Below are 16,414 nucleotides of genomic sequence, written 5' to 3'. Positions count from 1 at the left end.
TTATTCCTTGTGTAGGTTGTTTAATTTGAAGCGCCTGTTGAATTCTCATTGGGTCACTGAATGTACACTACTACAAAAATATTAGGAGTGTGTGTGCGCGCGCGGGGTTGTTGAGAAGTCAGAAAAAAACAAAAATAAATGGAAAGCTAAAATAAAGGAGTGAAATGTTTTTTTTTGAAAGGAAGGGGGGAAAATTTATTGAATCATAGAATGAGGAATACAAATATGATCCGGAGGATCAGACAACCAAGTATTCCTCCCAATGTCTAGATAGGTAGCTGCTTTAGCTAGCATATCAGCCTCCCTTAGCTTCCCGACGTTCATGGCCGAAGATGGCCTCCTGCACCAGGTTCCTTTTCAAATCAATATCTCGCAACACCACACCAAAGGGTCCTTTAAAGTTCTCTCGTTCATCTCCTTTACAACCCCAAGACAATCTGTAGAGGAGCGAAATGTTTCTTGTTTGTAATCTTTCGCTACTGTCCGAAAAACCCATACGGACCTGTATACTTTCCTCCTATCAGATTCTTTCAGCCAGATTGGCCATCAGGGCCCAGGCCCAGCCCATGCGCCTAATACAAAGCCCAACAAGCTTCCTTCCCCTCCGGCCTCCGGGCTTCTCCTCCTCCGCCAAAGGCTCTCTCCGCCGACGGGCGGCGCTGCCCTGGCCGGCGCCGCATCAGCGGAGCCAAAAAATTCCTCATCTTCCGGCGGTTCTTAGTCATCCACCCTCCAAACCCTTCCGTCCGTCTCTGAGAGATGGACAAGAGGGGCAAAATAGAAGAAGATCCAGTTCAGGGTTGGGGATCGGCCATCTCTCCCTGGTAAGACTTGGCACTCCTTCTTGCTTGATCTGTACCACGGGTAGGGCTTGATTAATTAGTACTATTCCATGCACCATCTTGTGGAATCTCGAGGTAAGCACTAATACTTAAGCCCCACAACTGTGCTTAGGACAAGTGATGAAAGTGGGAGGAAGGCGATTTGCAAGTTTTAGGACGAAACTGTTCCCACCTGCCAAATCTACAGACTGCCAATGCAATTGCGTGACTTTTATAGATTATCGGCGAAGACTAAACTCGAGAACATGCACCAGCATGTGCTCATGGAATCTTGAGGAGGCAAACAGATCACACCGCCAACTAATTGATCTAAGCAATATATTAGACCAGTTTGCAGGTCCTGATGAATACTCCTAGACAGTTGACCTTTTGTGCCAATAAGCAGCCTTGCCGCTTGCTCAGATCGGGTTTAAGCAGGCTCCTTGACAGCTCGGACAAATCGTCGCTGGTTTATATTTTTAAGCTTCAAGCAGGCTCGATCTAATTCAGATTCAATTCGACAACAAGGTTAGGAGTAATTAATCTTGGTGACATACATTCGACAGCCAAGATTTAATTCAACTGTCTAGCTTGTGGATGAACGCTCCTGCTAACTTACATCATTGCCAATGGGCAGCTCGTTAACTTCTTCCACAAGCTAGCCTCAGCATCATTCCGGCAACAACACCTAGTATAATTGGCACTCATAAATCGTTGACACTAACCATCACATATAGCCATCTTTTTTTGCCTTCACTTCAAACTGGAGTATGTGTGTGAATGAATTGAGTCGCAAAGCTTTTTGCGTTTTCTCGGCGAAAAAGACATTCATTTTTTGAAAATCATCCTATCCATAAAATATATTTTTCTTTCTGCTTCACCTTGAAGTTAACATCGATTGTATCAGAGTTTTCAGGTCATCTCACCTGAATTACCTTTTTCATTTTTGCAGCATTGTTGGCAGTTTATCTGGAAATTGTCGACCACTTCAGAGGATAAGTGTGAACAGCAACAGTTGTACATTTGCTAGGAATGTTTGACACGAAAAATACTTTTAGGAATAAAAATATTTCTCTTGCGTGCCAGGGGAAATAAAAAAATGCGGGCGTGCCAGTGTACTGAGTACACAAATAAATAGTGAAGCGTGTATTTTATTAATCTCGACTCGGAGAAACAAAATTACAAGATCCCTTTACATGAGCGCTCCATGGCCTGCTAGCGTGGCCAAAATAACTTGGGCGACTGTGTGTTCTTGGTTCACGGGGCCTCGAAAGGCTCCCGATTAATTATGTCCGTGATTCGAGTCAACGGACCACCTCCGATTAAGCTGCTGCAATGATCGTCATCTTCAAGTCTTGTCTTCTTCATGCGTGGTGCATACGATGGTGGATGATGAGGAAGTGGAAGGATGGAGCGGTACACGCTTCGCCCCGGCGATGCTAAGCCATATCCCTTCAGCTTGTCGACGTCCGGTGATGAAGATGTCTGGCCTCGTCAGCTCAGACAGATGGGCGGCCTTCGCCTCGTCGGTGCCAGGCCCGATGGTGTCCGCCTTGTCGGTGTCGAACGGGATGCATTGCCTTTGCCTCGTCAGTGCCCGGCAATGTGGTGTGTTCTGCTTCATCAGAAAAAGACTTGTCGATGGAGTGGCGTCGCCTCGTCAGTGCTTGGCCGATGCCGAGGATGCGTGTGGTGGTGTAGATGTTGAGTAGACGTAAGAGGGCCATCACATGTAGACTTTGCTTGATGACGACAGCGTAGCATGCTTGTCGATGTAGACCTCGTAATGTCGGAGGCGCATGTGAGCTCGTAGGGACTCGGCCGGATCGGAGTCGTGTACTTGATCAAGTTGGAGTAGGCTGTTGGTGTAGACGAGTAGCGACATGCCGATGTAGTCGACATCATTGTTGGGTGAGGAGCCGACGAAGACTAGGCCGTATGTTGGTGAAGTCGGCATCCTCATGAAGTGAGAAGTTGATGTAGTAGCCGTTGGTGTCGTCTTGGACGGCAGCGACTCCAGGGGCGACGACACGGCCTAGTGTTGAAGTAGACGACAAGGGAGCTCCCACACCGAGCTTGATGGCACGTGTCCTTAGGCTTCGGATGTTGATGAGTGGCGGCGTAGTCTCCGTCCCCATGTGGATCTTGATGCTCGTGCCTGATGTGGTGTACTGCATGCTATACGACAAAAACAGATTAATCTTTAATTATCTTAATTATTTTGGAACGCCATCTGCTGGTAGATGTCATGCATGGCTGCTGCACTAAGCGCGTGTTCATCATATGTGTGATGATGACGGCACGTCGTCTTGTTAGCGACCATTGGCGCATCCACTTCAATTAGGTCGGTGATGTGGTGCCTCCTGCGAGCGAGACAAGAAGCATCTCGGCTTTGGCGATGTCGGCCTTGACGAGGGGCGTGCAGGATCCAGCATGGCGGCGTGTCCGGCGGTGATGTCGTCGGGCTTTGATGTAGAGGTGGCGGCTCGGCGAGCTTGACGAGGAGCGAGCTGATGGACGGCGCACGTCGAGCTCCTTGACGCCATCAATTAAGTATGTCGGGCTCTTTGGTGCTGCCGGTGGCTTCAACGGGTTGTGAGATGATGTCAAGTGACTCTGTGATAGGCAACTCCAGCACGGCGTGGGCGTGACGATGGGCTGCTCCAGTCCGTTGACGGTCGCGGTCAGTGCGATGTCCGGCCAGGCTAGGCATGTAGAGCCGCTACTGCCTCTTCCTTTGGTCGATCGGCATTTAGAAGATCACATCCTGGACCTGAAATGCAAACATATTTTATCGGAGAAGACGAACGCCATGGTCCTCTTGCTCCTGATTCATGGTTGGTGTTGTCGGTGTGGAGAGCTTCTTCTCCTATCTTGCATGCGCCGCTTGCCAGGGCTGCCTCCACCTCCGGGCTCTTGCTCGTCCCGGTTGAGGTCTTCAGCACCCGTGCGGCTGCATGATACCTCCATGAATGTGTGCGTGTGTGCTCTTCAGTTGGCTGGGGCTGCTCTGTGCGGCTGCCCTAGTCTTTCTTCTCGTCGTGCGACTTGCCGCCGCAGCCCGGGACGTGTCAGCTCGCTGCCCAGGCCAGCATGCTGGATCTTCATGTAGGGCGCCGCCGCACTCCTTTGCCTTGTGCAGGTCCTAGTTGTCTTGGGGCTTGGGCGCACCGGTCCGTCCATCTTGTGCTTGATTGAAGTGCCGAGTTCGTGGACGCGCAAGCCGCATGCGTACGTTGCCGAACCGTGACGGTGGCGGCGACTGGCATGGGCTCCTTCCGATCATAGCTCGACGAAGATGTTGGCCTGGCACGATGAGCTTGTCGGCCGTGTGTCCGGCACCATGCAAGTCGCCGCCGCCTTGAGAGTTTAATCTGCTTCGCGTCCGGCGCCATGCGGGTCACCACGCCGCCGGGGACGGAGCTGGAACATGCCTCGCCTCCTCCTGCGCAGCTTGTCGCCGCCAGGCTGGGCGCGTCCATCTTGCTGCCCTTCGTGCGGCTTCTCTCTTGATCGGTCCTAACCTGGAGACACGAGAGAGATAGACGGATGTATGCATTATGTGACCTGGCGGGAGATGTAGCAACCACGGGCGTGTTTTTTTTTCCTATGACTCCATCAAGGGCGCCGCCGTGCTCCTCTGCTTCTTTTCTTGTCCGGCTTTGCCGCCGCCGGCTTGGGCACTCTCAGCCCGCTGCCCTGCATGATGGTTCTTCCGGTCGTCTCCTTGTGCAGATGGCCTCCGAGGCTCCGGTCGTCTCCTTGTGCGTACGTCTCTTCAGGCCGGCGCGACGTCCGCTGCCTTCAGGTCCATGCGGCCAGCTAGGGCCTCAATCCTCCAGCGGGTTCCCCCCTGATCTTGAGATGGCTTGGCCTTTTATATGCAGCCCGTAAAGCGTGGAACAACGGGCGAGCTGTTTAGCCGCACCGATCTTCCCGTTGTTTGTTGAAATCAGATAAAGATGTGCTCGTTTAAACCATCGTTATCTCTTCGCGTACTAATCCAGTGCACGCGCACGTGCCCAGCGCCAGGCCTGATGGATGGTGTGCTCCATGCATCGAACATGTTGACTCCTGTACTACTAATTGGCAAACTAGTATGTGTTAGCTCATGCCTAATGTATACACGTGCATGCAGTTAGACACTGCTCTCTTTTTTTTTTCCTGTGGTGATTAATTTTGCCCCGAAATTTTGGTACAAAATCTCGTCGAACAAGGAACTAGCGACGAATTGACTTTTTTGTTTGGGGCAGTCAAAGGAAAGAGCAGGCTTTATTTGATGCGTGTGGATATTAATACATTGGGATACACTGGTCTGAACAAAACTCACATGCCCTCCCTATGGAATCTCGAGGCAAATACTAGTAGTATTCACATGATTTTGCTTTTGAATAATATATATTACAAACTCGACAACAATTCGTAGGAAAAAATACAACTAAATATATTCATTGGTAGCACCGATTACAATAGCTAGGCAACAGCTTGCTTGGACTAATCGCCGCTGGTTTATATTTTTCAAGTGTTAAGCAGGGCTTGATCTGATGAAAGTGGGAGCCTGGGGACCACATGAGCTTTGCATATTCCTCTAAGCCTAGGAGTTGTTAATATATTCACTGGATGAACGCTCCTAGGTAACTTACATCGTTGCCAATAAGGCAGCACGTTAATTTCTTCCACAAGCTAGTCTCAACACCATCAAAATCATTCCAGCAACAAAATCTGTGTATAATTGGCACTCTAACCATCATAGCCGTCTGCTTAATTTGCCTCCATATATTTCGAACCAGACTATATGTAAGTAAGATATTCATCTCTGCAAAGTCATCCTATCTGAATCAGGTTTCTTCTCTACTTTATCTTGAACTAACCATCAGTTGTATCAGAATTTTCAGTTCATTTTGGGGTACTTTACATTTCACCTGACTTGAGTTTTCTGATTTTTGCAGTTTATGTTTGGATGAGTATCAAATTGCGTGTTACTTTATGATTTCAGACGTGAATCTCAAGGTGCTGATACTGACGAATTCTCCTAAAGCAGCGTTGGTACTTGCAAATTAATGGTTTAATCAGAGCAGAGCCAACACTCCAACAGCATTATATGGGGATTTTTTTTTATTGGCGACTTTGTAGATTGTGCTATCTAGTCTACATATTTTTGCAGCCAAGTGAAAGCCTTGAGCTTGTTATGAACTGGAAGATATTTTTTGATGACCTGACAGCTCACGTATAGGCTGACCGACTGACCTGCTCGCGAGCTGAACATTATTTCCAACTCCATAATGTCATGTACACACGACCTGTCCGACTTGTTTTCTTGCAAATGACACATTTATAGACAAAATGTGATGGTGTGAATTCGAAAAGGAAAGGTGACTAAATTTGTTTCCTGTACAAATATACGGACGGGACATTATGCTAGTTGCATGAAAAGAAAATGTGAGAAAAATACCTTAAAATGATAATAATAACAGAAAAGGATTTCCATTCTGTACTCTGGTTGCTCGACTTCTTCCTCATTGTTCTCTTTGACCGACACATGCGCACAGCACCCTCTCTTTATTAATAGAACTGAAATCCCAACTCCGGTTGGTTCTTCCCCATTGGCCCCTTACAATTCCAGGCATTCTCCCCTTCTGATGGCCTGCTCGACAGGAGGCGGAAATCCAGCCCTTGAAGTCGTCTTAAATAAAAATCATCTGAACAAAACTGTTGGCAGGTTTCACATGGCCTCCTTGTGGCATCTCGAGGTGATTACCACTTGATTAGATTAAGCCCAACAACCAAGGTTAGATCTATGCAGCGTTCCCAGTTGAATTTTCTCACAAGAATCAATACCATTGCGCCGGGCATGCATTAGTAGACCGTGCTGTTTAGGTTGCCACTTCCCAGCCACTAATTCTCTGCTCTTGCTTTGCTCTGGTGTATTACTTGCTGCTGTTTGCTCTGGTAAGCTCCACGCCACACTGGCATCAGGAGATCAAGTGATTGTTGCAATTTCTTTCCTTCTATTCTCTTGAGTTGATAAACTTATGTCTGTTTTCCCTGCGCGCAGCATTGGTACATTGTGTTCATTCCAGTTGGCTGGCTGGCAGAAGTTGCCCTGCAGAGTGTTGAGGCAGGAAACAGTTGGTATTAACACACTATTGCCCTCCTTCTGCAGGGTGCCGTACTCACCGGTTGACCCGTATTCAGGTAAGTTTTTTCAATGTTCTGCATCTGTTTTCAGTGGTAATTCTTCTTTAGTTTTCCTCTGAGGTATTAATCGAACCATATTTTTTTGTTCTTCCCACCTTTCTGTAGGTGTAGGGGCCTGGGATATCTACCGTTGTTCCTTGGTGATTGCCAGAAAACTTCTGTAACCTATCGGCAGCATGTTGAGATCTTAATGTACAAATGGGTTGATCATCAGAGCAAGATGCAGCCGCAAGATGATTCTAATGGATTTTTCTTATTGGCTGTTCATTTTTTGCGGGACGAATAGCCTGTCAGGTAAGAAATGTATTTTGATATTGGATATTGCATCTTTGCTTCCACAAAGTCACTCAAATATGTCATCACAACTTGATAGATTGCATGCTACTCCCTCTGAAATTCTTGACTCAAATTTGCCCAAATATGGATGTATCTATTCTTAAAAAGCGTCTAGATACATGTAATATTTCGACAACAATTTAGGATCAGATTGAGTAGTTATTGATTCCATTGGTGACCAAGAAAAGGTACCAAACAAGGAATAGTTATGGCTACACCATTCATCAATTACTGTAACGAATAGTGATATCTGATTGAACAATACTGCAATAGAATAAATTATACCTTACTGAAAACTACTTGCTATGATATTGTAACTTTCCAGTTACATGGTAGGAGTACTAAATCTCACTTCGCAAACACATTAAATGGGCAACCTGCAAACGCAAGAGTTCATCCTTAATACCTCACCATACTACTGAATTTGTCAAACACCAGGATGGACCTACCGCCATTGCTTCAGTATCTGAACTTACTCAATATCTAAATGAGAAATAAATATATTTGTGGACGTCTTTAACCATAATATAAATTCCATTTTCCTTGTATAGTTTTTAACCATATTAACATTCATTGGCAGCCAACAAGTTTGCAGTTTTCTGGAGCAAGACCCACGCTTACTGCATCGGCGGATCTCCCTCCTCAAGTTGATCTGATGGCAGCTGTATTAGACCCTTTGGTTGGATTATGCATCACAAAGTTGCAAGAAATCATTGCAGATAAGGCAGTGCTAATTCTTGGTGTAAAAGATGAACTAAGAAAACTGCAAGGAACAATGAAACAAATACGATGCTTTCTAGATGATGCTGAGCAAAGGAGGATAAAGGAGTCAGCAGTTAACAATTGGCTTAGTGATCTAAGAGATGCTATGTATGATGCTGATGACATTGTTGACTCAGCTAGATTCGAAGGAAGCAAGTTACTGAAAGATCACCCATCATCACCAGCAAGAAACTCAACTGCATGTTGTGGCATTTCGTTTTTATCTTGCTTTCCTGTTATTCAGAAGCGTCATGAAATTGCTGTCAAGATCAGAGACCTGAACGACAGAGTTGAGAAGCTCTCAAAGCATGGAAATAGCTTTCTACATCTTGGTGCCGGACCTACTGGCCAAGGTTCAACATCGAAAGTCAGAGAAACTTCCAAGCTTGTACAACCCAACCTTGTGGGAAAGGAGATTATGCATTCTAGCAAGAAATTGGTGGATTTAATCCTTGCAGGCAAGGAACGGAAGGATTATAAGCTCGCTATTGTTGGAACTGGAGGAGTTGGTAAGACAACACTAGCTCAGAAAATATACAATGATAAAAAAATAAAACCAAACTTTCAGAAAAAAGCATGGGTTTGTGTTTCTCAAGAGTGTAATGAAGTTAATCTTCTAAAGGAGATTCTCCGCAATATTGGAGTGTATCAAGATCAAGGTGAAACCATACCTGAACTCCAGAACAGGATTGCAGAAACAATTGAAGGCAAGAGTTTCTTTCTTGTCCTAGATGATGTGTGGGAGTCTAGTGTGATTGATCTATTAGAGGCCACAATAGATTTTGCAGCTTCATCAATAATTTTGGTAACCACACGAGATGATAGAATTGCAATGGATATCCATGCAGCACATACGCATCGAGTTAACCTTATGTCAGAAGAGGTGGGGTGGGAGCTATTTTGGAAGAGCATGAGCATAAATGAAGAGAAAGAAGTGCAGCATCTGAGAAACACGGGCATTGAGATTATTAAAAAATGTGGTTACCTCCCCCTAGCAATCAAGGTCATAGCTCGTGTTTTGACAAGCAAAGATCAAACAGAGAACGAGTGGAAAAAGATTTTGAGCAAAATCAGTGCATGGTCTGAGAGCAAACTTCACGATGATATAGGAGGAGCTTTATATCTGAGCTATAATGAGTTACCACATCATCTGAAGCAATGTTTCCTTTATTGTGCATTGTATCCTGAAGATTCTACCATCGAACGTGATGATCTTGTCAGGTTATGGGTTGCTGAAGGCTTCATAGTGGAGCAACAAGGCCAGCTACTAGAAGAAACAGGAGAGGAGTACTACTATGAACTAATCCACAGGAATCTTCTCCAACCAGATGGTTCAACTTTTGACCATACTAGCTGCAAAATGCATGACCTCTTAAGGCAGCTTGCTTGCTACTTATCAAGAGATGAATGCTTTATTGGAGATCCTGAATCATTAGAGGGTCAAAGCATGACTAAACTACGGCGCATTTCAGCTGTCACCAAGAAGGATATGTTAGTGTTCCCTACCATGGAGAAGGAACATCTTAAAGTGAGGACTTTACTTAGAAAGTTCTATGGGGTCTCTCAAGGAGTTGATCATTCACTTTTCAAGAAGCTTTTGCGTCTTCGTGTTTTGGATCTGACTGGTTCGTCCATTCAAACAATTCCAGTTTGCATTGCAAATTTAATCCATCTACGGTTGCTTGACCTCGATGGTACAGAAATATCCTGTCTTCCAGAGGTCATTGGCTCTCTCATCAACCTTCAGATATTAAACTTGCAAAGGTGTGATGCTCTACACAGCCTTCCTTCAACGGTCACTCAATTGTGCAACTTAAGGCGCCTTGGACTGGGTGATACACCAATAAATCAGGTTCCGGAAGGGATAGGTAGATTGAAATTCCTGAATGATTTGGAAGGATTCCCTATTGGTGGTGGAACTGATTGTGGTAAAGCACAAGATGGATGGAAGTTGGAAGAGTTGGGACATCTGTTGCAGCTAAGGAGACTTGATATGATCAAATTGGAAAGAGCAACGACTTGTCGTACAGAACCATTGCTAACGGACAAAAAATATCTCAAACTTTTGAGGCTATACTGCACGAAGCATCGGGTTGAATCTTATTCAGAAGATGATGTTGGCAATATTGAGAAGATCTTCGAACAGCTTATCCCTCCACACAGCCTGGAAGAACTTGTTATTGCTAATTTCTTTGGTCGAAGGTTCCCCACCTGGTTTGGTACCACCCATTTGGTCTCAATCAAATACATGATCCTTGCAGACTGCAATTCCTGTGTGCATCTTCCCCCGCTCTGGCAACTAACCAACCTAAAATACCTAAAAATTCATGGAGCAGGAGCAGTTACCAAGATTGGGCCCGAATTCGTGGGCTGCAGGGAGGGAAATCCCAGATCCACGGTGGCAGTTGCTTTCCCCAAGCTTGAAATGTTGGTCATCTGGGATATGCCCAACTGGGAGGAGTGGTCCTTTGTTGAAGAAGGAGATGCAGCGGCAGCATCTATGGAAGGGGAAGAGGACGGATGTGCTGAGATTCGAAAAGGGGAAGCCCCGTCTCCAAGGTTGCAGGTGCTGCCACGCTTGAAGAGGTTGGAACTTGCAGGCTGCCCCAAGCTGAGAGCTCTCCCACGACAGCTTGGACAGGAGGCCACCTGCTTGGAAGGGCTCATACTGAGAGGAGCAAGCAGCTTGAAGGTGGTGGAGGACCTCCCGTTCCTCTCTGAGTCGCTTACAATTTGTGGATGTGATGGCCTGGAGAGAGTCTCGAACCTTCCAGTATTAAGGGAACTGTATGCGCAGGACTGCCCACACTTAAGGTGTGTTGAGGGGTTGGGAAGTTTGCAGCAGCTGTGGTTGGACGATGGTATGCAGGACATCTCTTCAAAGTGGGTGCCGGGGCTTCAAGAGCAGCACTTGAAGCTTCACGGTGATGACCTGGATATCTACACATGGCCTAGAGTTTGAGATAATAACTGCTTAGATGGCACGCTGGTACAAGGTATGGATACTGAACACTGGTTGGCATTTAGTTTTATGTTAATTATCCGCTCCAATATTCACGCTCTCAGAATAGAATGTCACTGTTGTGTGTGAATTATGCTTGTTTTCCTTACCGTTCATTTCCTTGAAGTGTCTGTTAATTCTCTCACTGAACATGGTTTATGTACTGTAACCTACTTATTATATTTGAATCTGCACCTGCACTCACTCCAGTTTCTATTCTAACTAATACTACTAATATTGTGTTGTGATGAATTTGTTAGAAATAATTTTGTTCAGTTTTCATGGCGTCCGTCTCAGACCGTAACAGAACTGCAACATTAACACTCTACTGCAGTTTTCCAAACTTCTATATGTTTGTAATTACGTTTGAGAAAACATTTGTAATCATGCTTATGCCTGTAATTGTTTAATTTGCTTGTGAAGGCACATTTTAATCAGCTGTTTGGTCACGGTGTTTACCAAACCATGGCCTGTTTGTTCAGTAGACAGAGAGCTGTACTCGTATTGTTTTTTGCGGAAGACACAGTTGGGCAATGTGCATGCCTGTGGAGCAATTTTACAGTTGCTGATATATGTGGCAGGAAGGAATTACCATATCCTGTTCCTGGGCTGTAGTCAGTCTTCTCGGTGAGTCCGAGCTGAATTCGAGGTGGAGACTGCTAGCCGGCTCAATGAGTAGATGATGCGAAGGTTTCTGAAGAGGGCGTTTGAGGACATGATGTGGTTTTATTTTAGCTGCTATATATTTCACGAGAGGGTGTCCTGTTTTCTGAGGACAGATTTGCACCTAGTCCTTGCATCTGTGATAATTGCTCTGGAAATTAAATCACCGCAGGCCAGTTGGTTTTGAGCAGAAGAATTTGGTTTTCTGAATTTCGTTGCAGAAATCTGTCGCGTGGATGCTTCTGAAGAATTTAATCATGGATGCGTACGTAGCAACTAGAGAATCAACTGAGGAATAAGAAGCCCATGCGGCCCATCCCGGCTGTGTCATACAAAGCCCAGGAAGGAAAGCCCAAACATCGTTCTAGCTTCTTCTTCCCCGTTCCCGTTGCCACTCCATCCATCCTTCTATCTCTGCGGCGCCGCCGCCAATGGAACGGAAACTTCCGTGCGTCCTCCTCCGTCCGCTCCCCGTCTCGATTCCGAGTAATCCCAAGAAGTCGAGGGTAGGGTTGCATCGAGGGGGCCGATAGGTACTACGGAGTATATATATCGGATTGATTATCTGCAGGAGGACTGACTATATCAAAGCTTAGTTGTTGTACCGAGACGGCGGAAGTACCCACTGAAGCATGTTTTAATTTGAGCATTGCCGATAAAATTATGCAGTAGCCAATCCAATCGGCCGAGCAACTCCTTCATACTGTTTCCGTAAAGATTGGATGGAACGGTAAGAATTATCTTGTGTTTAATGGTGAGCAAGCAGTGGGAGGAGCTGAATGATGAAGGGTAGAATTAGATCCCTGGCACAGCTTATGATTGCTGTTACTGCTGTCGACTAATTTCCTTGTTCTGATGTGCTTTGATTTCTTCCTTTGTTCCTTGTGCTTTTAGTCGTTACAGGGTTAGGTAAATAATTTGCATACATTCGGTAGCATGTTGCTTGCTGTCACCGACCTAGGGTTAATTTGGTGTTGACTGCTTATCAGATGCGCGAATTGCATGAACAATGCTGAATTGGAGAGGGGGTTGATGGAAGGGTCGTCTTATTTTTGCTGCATTTCTCGACATCTTTGTATGAACTGATTCCTAGTGTAAATTCTATGAATCCACTGCAGGGGATTAAATTGGTGGCTTGTTGCCATCAGGTACGGTGCGATTAAATCCACCGTGTAACAATTTGCAGCACTGAGTCCTCTCAAAACTGCAATCTGCACAAGGGACAAGGGGATGACCACATCGCCCGTTAGCAGCCAATGCATATGCGGACGAACCTCAACTGTGAACAATCAAGACTGTATCGGATTTAGTCATTATTTTATATATGCAGGGAAGCTCAAAGGCGTTGATTCACTGAACATATATTGGCTTATCAGTTATCAAGTATATATTTCCCCACATTCAGGTATATATTCTTCTCCTACTGCAGTGGCTACTTTTGGCTTTCAAAGACTTGACTAGTTATAAAATCTGCAACTCTGCACCTCGCAGTGATGTAAAGGTATCCTGTACTCCCTCCGTTCCTAAATACTTGTCGCTGTTTTAGTACAAACTTGCACTAAAACAGCGACAGGTATTTAGGAACGGAGGGAGTATTTATGTAGTTAGTATCATTATCTGGAGCCTGGTGTAGTTCCGGTCAAAAGGAAAACGGGGGCACAATTACGGAGGGAGGATGAAAGAGGCAGTCGTCGTTGGTCACATAGCCGGATGGAAACTTTATTACCCTCGGGCCTCGGCTTCTGCATCCAGGATGCTGTCGATAGAACCGAATTCATTCCATCTGAGTTGAATTTTGTAGCCGGATGAAAACTTTATTACCCTCCGGAGGTGGTCATGGCTAAGCCGTGTTCTTCAGTCCATTCAGTGTGGCTTGGATGGGCACGAGGCGGGGGCTTGTTGCGACAATTTCTAAAAGTAATTTTCATTAGTACCTTGAACAAAATTTTGGCAGGCCTGGAATTTTGAGAGAAAATAATTTTTTTGAGACCACTGTAGGATGATGCATTGATGCTTAGGCGGCCTAGTTGCAGCTAAGAGAGAACAAGGGGCCAAGACAAGAGCCGGCCTTTGCCTCCTGTCAATTTATTATTCCCTTCCCATCCATCCTCAAATCTTGCTTCTTGCTGCACCATACGCATCAATACTTTCTTGGAGGCTTCATATTTCCTTGTCTGTTTCGAGGACAGAACTATTGACTCTAATATGGAGGGGATTTAAAACTTTTCTTTTTCTTGGCCTCGTTAACTCTAATGTGCTGTATTTGTCTGCATGTAACCTCTGCTCTTCATGCTGTAATCTGCAATGAAAATTCAGGTGGGGATTCAAAAAACAAAAAAAAAACATAATTTCTTATCCCAAGTGCCGCGCCCCCACACTGGAACTTGGTATGCTGCTGTACACGCAGTGGGATAAGTCTCACAGGTTGCCTTTCATCTTATCATGTGTCCGAACTCCCAATGCAATACTTGTTAACTTTCTTTCTTGCTCGATCCGACGACCTGTCTCACAGCCTTTCACCTAATTATGTTAGTTACTCTCCGATTAATTCAGTTTGGTAGTTCTGTTCATGTAGGACTATTGACTGCAGAATCACAAGTCCTTTTTTAAAGGAATTATCTGCAGAACATCATCGGCACATATTTGCTAGGACATCTGAGGAGGTGATTGAATGGAACGTATTCCGGACCAAAATTCTGAAAGAGACATCCGATTGACGAGAATATCTTTAAATTCATTTTGCTCAGACCAGAAATAAATATGATAGGTTCCCTATCCTAAACATCTACTTGGAATGAATCATGCAATGGATCTCGACCATGTAGAAATAACTTAACACAGTTCTTCAGCCTGTTTAAGGTTCAGAGGTGCCTCAAACAAGAGCGTTTTCTTTTTCTTTTTTGAGAGGTGGGAAATCACTATGGCCGGGGAAAGACTTTCAAGACAAATGGCCCACGGAAAACTGGGCTATGCGATATGACGGGCCCTTTGTGTACAAACTGGATTATCAAACAGGGCAATGTAAAAAAGAGGTATCAAACAGGGTCTTCGGTTTTTAACTTCTATATATCTCTTTACGTACCAACGGAATATCATAATCAGATGCACAGGAGACACTACTGGACTGAATTTCCCAGGAGAGGCTGCTACGTAATGACAATATTGACTAGTTCTAAAGTGTGCAGCTTGTGTAAATTACAAGGGGCCAAGGGCCGGCCAGCAGCATTAGTTGCTTCATGCGGCACCATTTGCTTCAATACTCTCCTAGAGGCTTCATATTTTTTTGTTCTCTGTTTCAGGGAGAGAACGATGCTGGATTCTGCTAAGAATTAATACAACTTTATTCGCTTTCAAAACCTCTTTTTTTCTCCGTCTCGTTAACTCTAGTGTGCTGCTGGCAGCTTCGGAAGCACCGCGATAGGATTGTTTTTCGTGGCCTTTGGCTCCAGTCTAGGAAGAGCTATATTTGTCTGCACGTAACCTCTGCTCTTCATACTGTAGTCTGCAACGAAAATTCAGGTCGGGGGTTCAAAAACACACACACAAAAAATCTTGTCCCATGTTTGGAGAGATGTCTTTCAAGGTAGGCCCTGTTTGTCAACAGGAGTTCTGAAAGCTTTCCAGTTGTTAGGTTTAGGTGTTAATCATGAAAGTAAATCCATCGAGCATCATAACAGATTATAGTTCGTAATGCCGTTCTTAATAAAAGTTAAGTTGGCGATTCGTACCGGCAACATAAGCACTCTTTCTTGTATTGCGTCAAATGTATAACATCGTGGATCACTCAAGTGCTACAATACACTGATCATTATGTCTAACCATACTAAATATAGTCCGGTGTTCATAAGTGCATAAAGTGTGAGGAGCCTCTTACACCCAACCCTAGTGCCCCACGAGCCGCTCCTGCGACTCACGGGGCGACCCCCCGCCGCCACCCCAACCTCCCTTCTCCCCCGCGTTCTCTCCCCCTGCCGCTGCCGCCGGCGGCGGCGGCAGAGCCTTCAGCCGCCCCACCGTCTCCTCCTCTCTGCCCGTCCTCTTCCCTCGCTCTCCCTCAGGCTCGCGTGATGGCTCGATTCCGGCGGCAGGGGCACGACCCGAGGCGGCGCGATTCCGGTGACGGTGGATCGACCCGTTGCTGCGCAGGTGTGTGGTCTCGCGCGCGGCGGCGCAAGCACGCTGTGGCTCGCAGTTCCGCGGTAGCACGGTTCCGGTGACGGCGGCCTGATCCGCGGAGACGCAGGCGCGCGACGGCTCGTGTGCGGCAGCGTCGTGTGATGGGCTTGCTGCACCTGGCACTGCTCTATTGGTGGCGGTTGCTTGTGCAAGCAGCGGCAGGTCATGTTGTGGCCGGAAGGCGCGTGCTTGGGCGCTGTGACGGTTCTGGACGGCGAGCGCCTCTGCTGTTGGTGATGCACTGTTGGTTGAACAGTGTGCCCGGCGTGTGGCAGGGCGCTGCCCCGACAGGCCGGACGGCATATGCCGCTGCTGCGATGTTGCTCGTTGCCGGCAGTCCGCGCTTGCGAGGGTGTGGTTGGAGGTTGCGGGTGGTTCAGGTGGCGTGCTTGGTGTGTGTTGGCCGGCTTTGCTGGCTGCACGTGGTTGGCCAGTGCCCGAAAAGAGGCGGGCGTTG

The 16,414-nt window shown here is 46.2% G+C and overlaps 1 protein-coding gene and 2 long non-coding RNA genes across 6 annotated transcripts; 2 read left to right on the top strand and 1 right to left on the bottom strand.

Annotated features, from left to right (window-relative positions):
• The first annotated feature begins 261 nt into the window (after positions 1 to 261).
• Positions 262 to 2,016, top strand: LOC112268777. Its single transcript, XR_002960231.1, has 2 exons — positions 262 to 824; positions 1,774 to 2,016. It is a non-coding gene; the product is annotated as an uncharacterized LOC112268777 (long non-coding RNA).
• Positions 2,017 to 7,173: 5,157 nt separating this feature from the next.
• Positions 7,174 to 15,347, top strand: LOC100821838 (putative disease resistance protein RGA4). 4 transcript variants are annotated; one of them, XM_024454758.1, is made up of 3 exons: positions 7,174 to 7,313; positions 7,936 to 11,113; positions 11,542 to 11,991. In XM_024454758.1, the coding sequence occupies exon 2, from the start codon at positions 8,011 to 8,013 to the stop codon at positions 11,077 to 11,079; it is 3,069 nt and encodes a 1,022-aa protein (XP_024310526.1). In that variant the 5' UTR covers positions 7,174 to 7,313; positions 7,936 to 8,010; the 3' UTR covers positions 11,080 to 11,113; positions 11,542 to 11,991. The 4 variants fall into 4 exon arrangements, 2 of the variants coding, with proteins under 2 accessions (XP_024310526.1, XP_024310527.1); XR_002960114.1 differs by lacking the exons at positions 7,174 to 7,313; positions 11,542 to 11,991 and adding exons at positions 12,900 to 13,186; positions 13,355 to 14,028 and having other exon boundaries at positions 7,729 to 11,113; XM_024454759.1 differs by lacking the exon at positions 7,174 to 7,313 and having other exon boundaries at positions 7,729 to 11,113; positions 11,700 to 11,991.
• LOC112268726 lies at positions 7,545 to 10,599 on the bottom strand. The gene is made up of 2 exons (XR_002960116.1): positions 10,464 to 10,599; positions 7,545 to 7,732 (listed from the first exon to the last, which is right to left on the bottom strand). It is a non-coding gene; the product is annotated as an uncharacterized LOC112268726 (long non-coding RNA).
• Positions 15,348 to 16,414: the final 1,067 nt, after the last annotated feature.

This window comes from Brachypodium distachyon, chromosome 4, assembly GCF_000005505.3.
Source record: "Brachypodium distachyon strain Bd21 chromosome 4, Brachypodium_distachyon_v3.0, whole genome shotgun sequence".
NCBI classification, from domain to species: domain Eukaryota; kingdom Viridiplantae; phylum Streptophyta; class Magnoliopsida; order Poales; family Poaceae; genus Brachypodium; species Brachypodium distachyon.
Note: the sequence above shows the minus strand (reverse complement) of the source record. Positions and strands in the feature narration are given on the sequence as shown.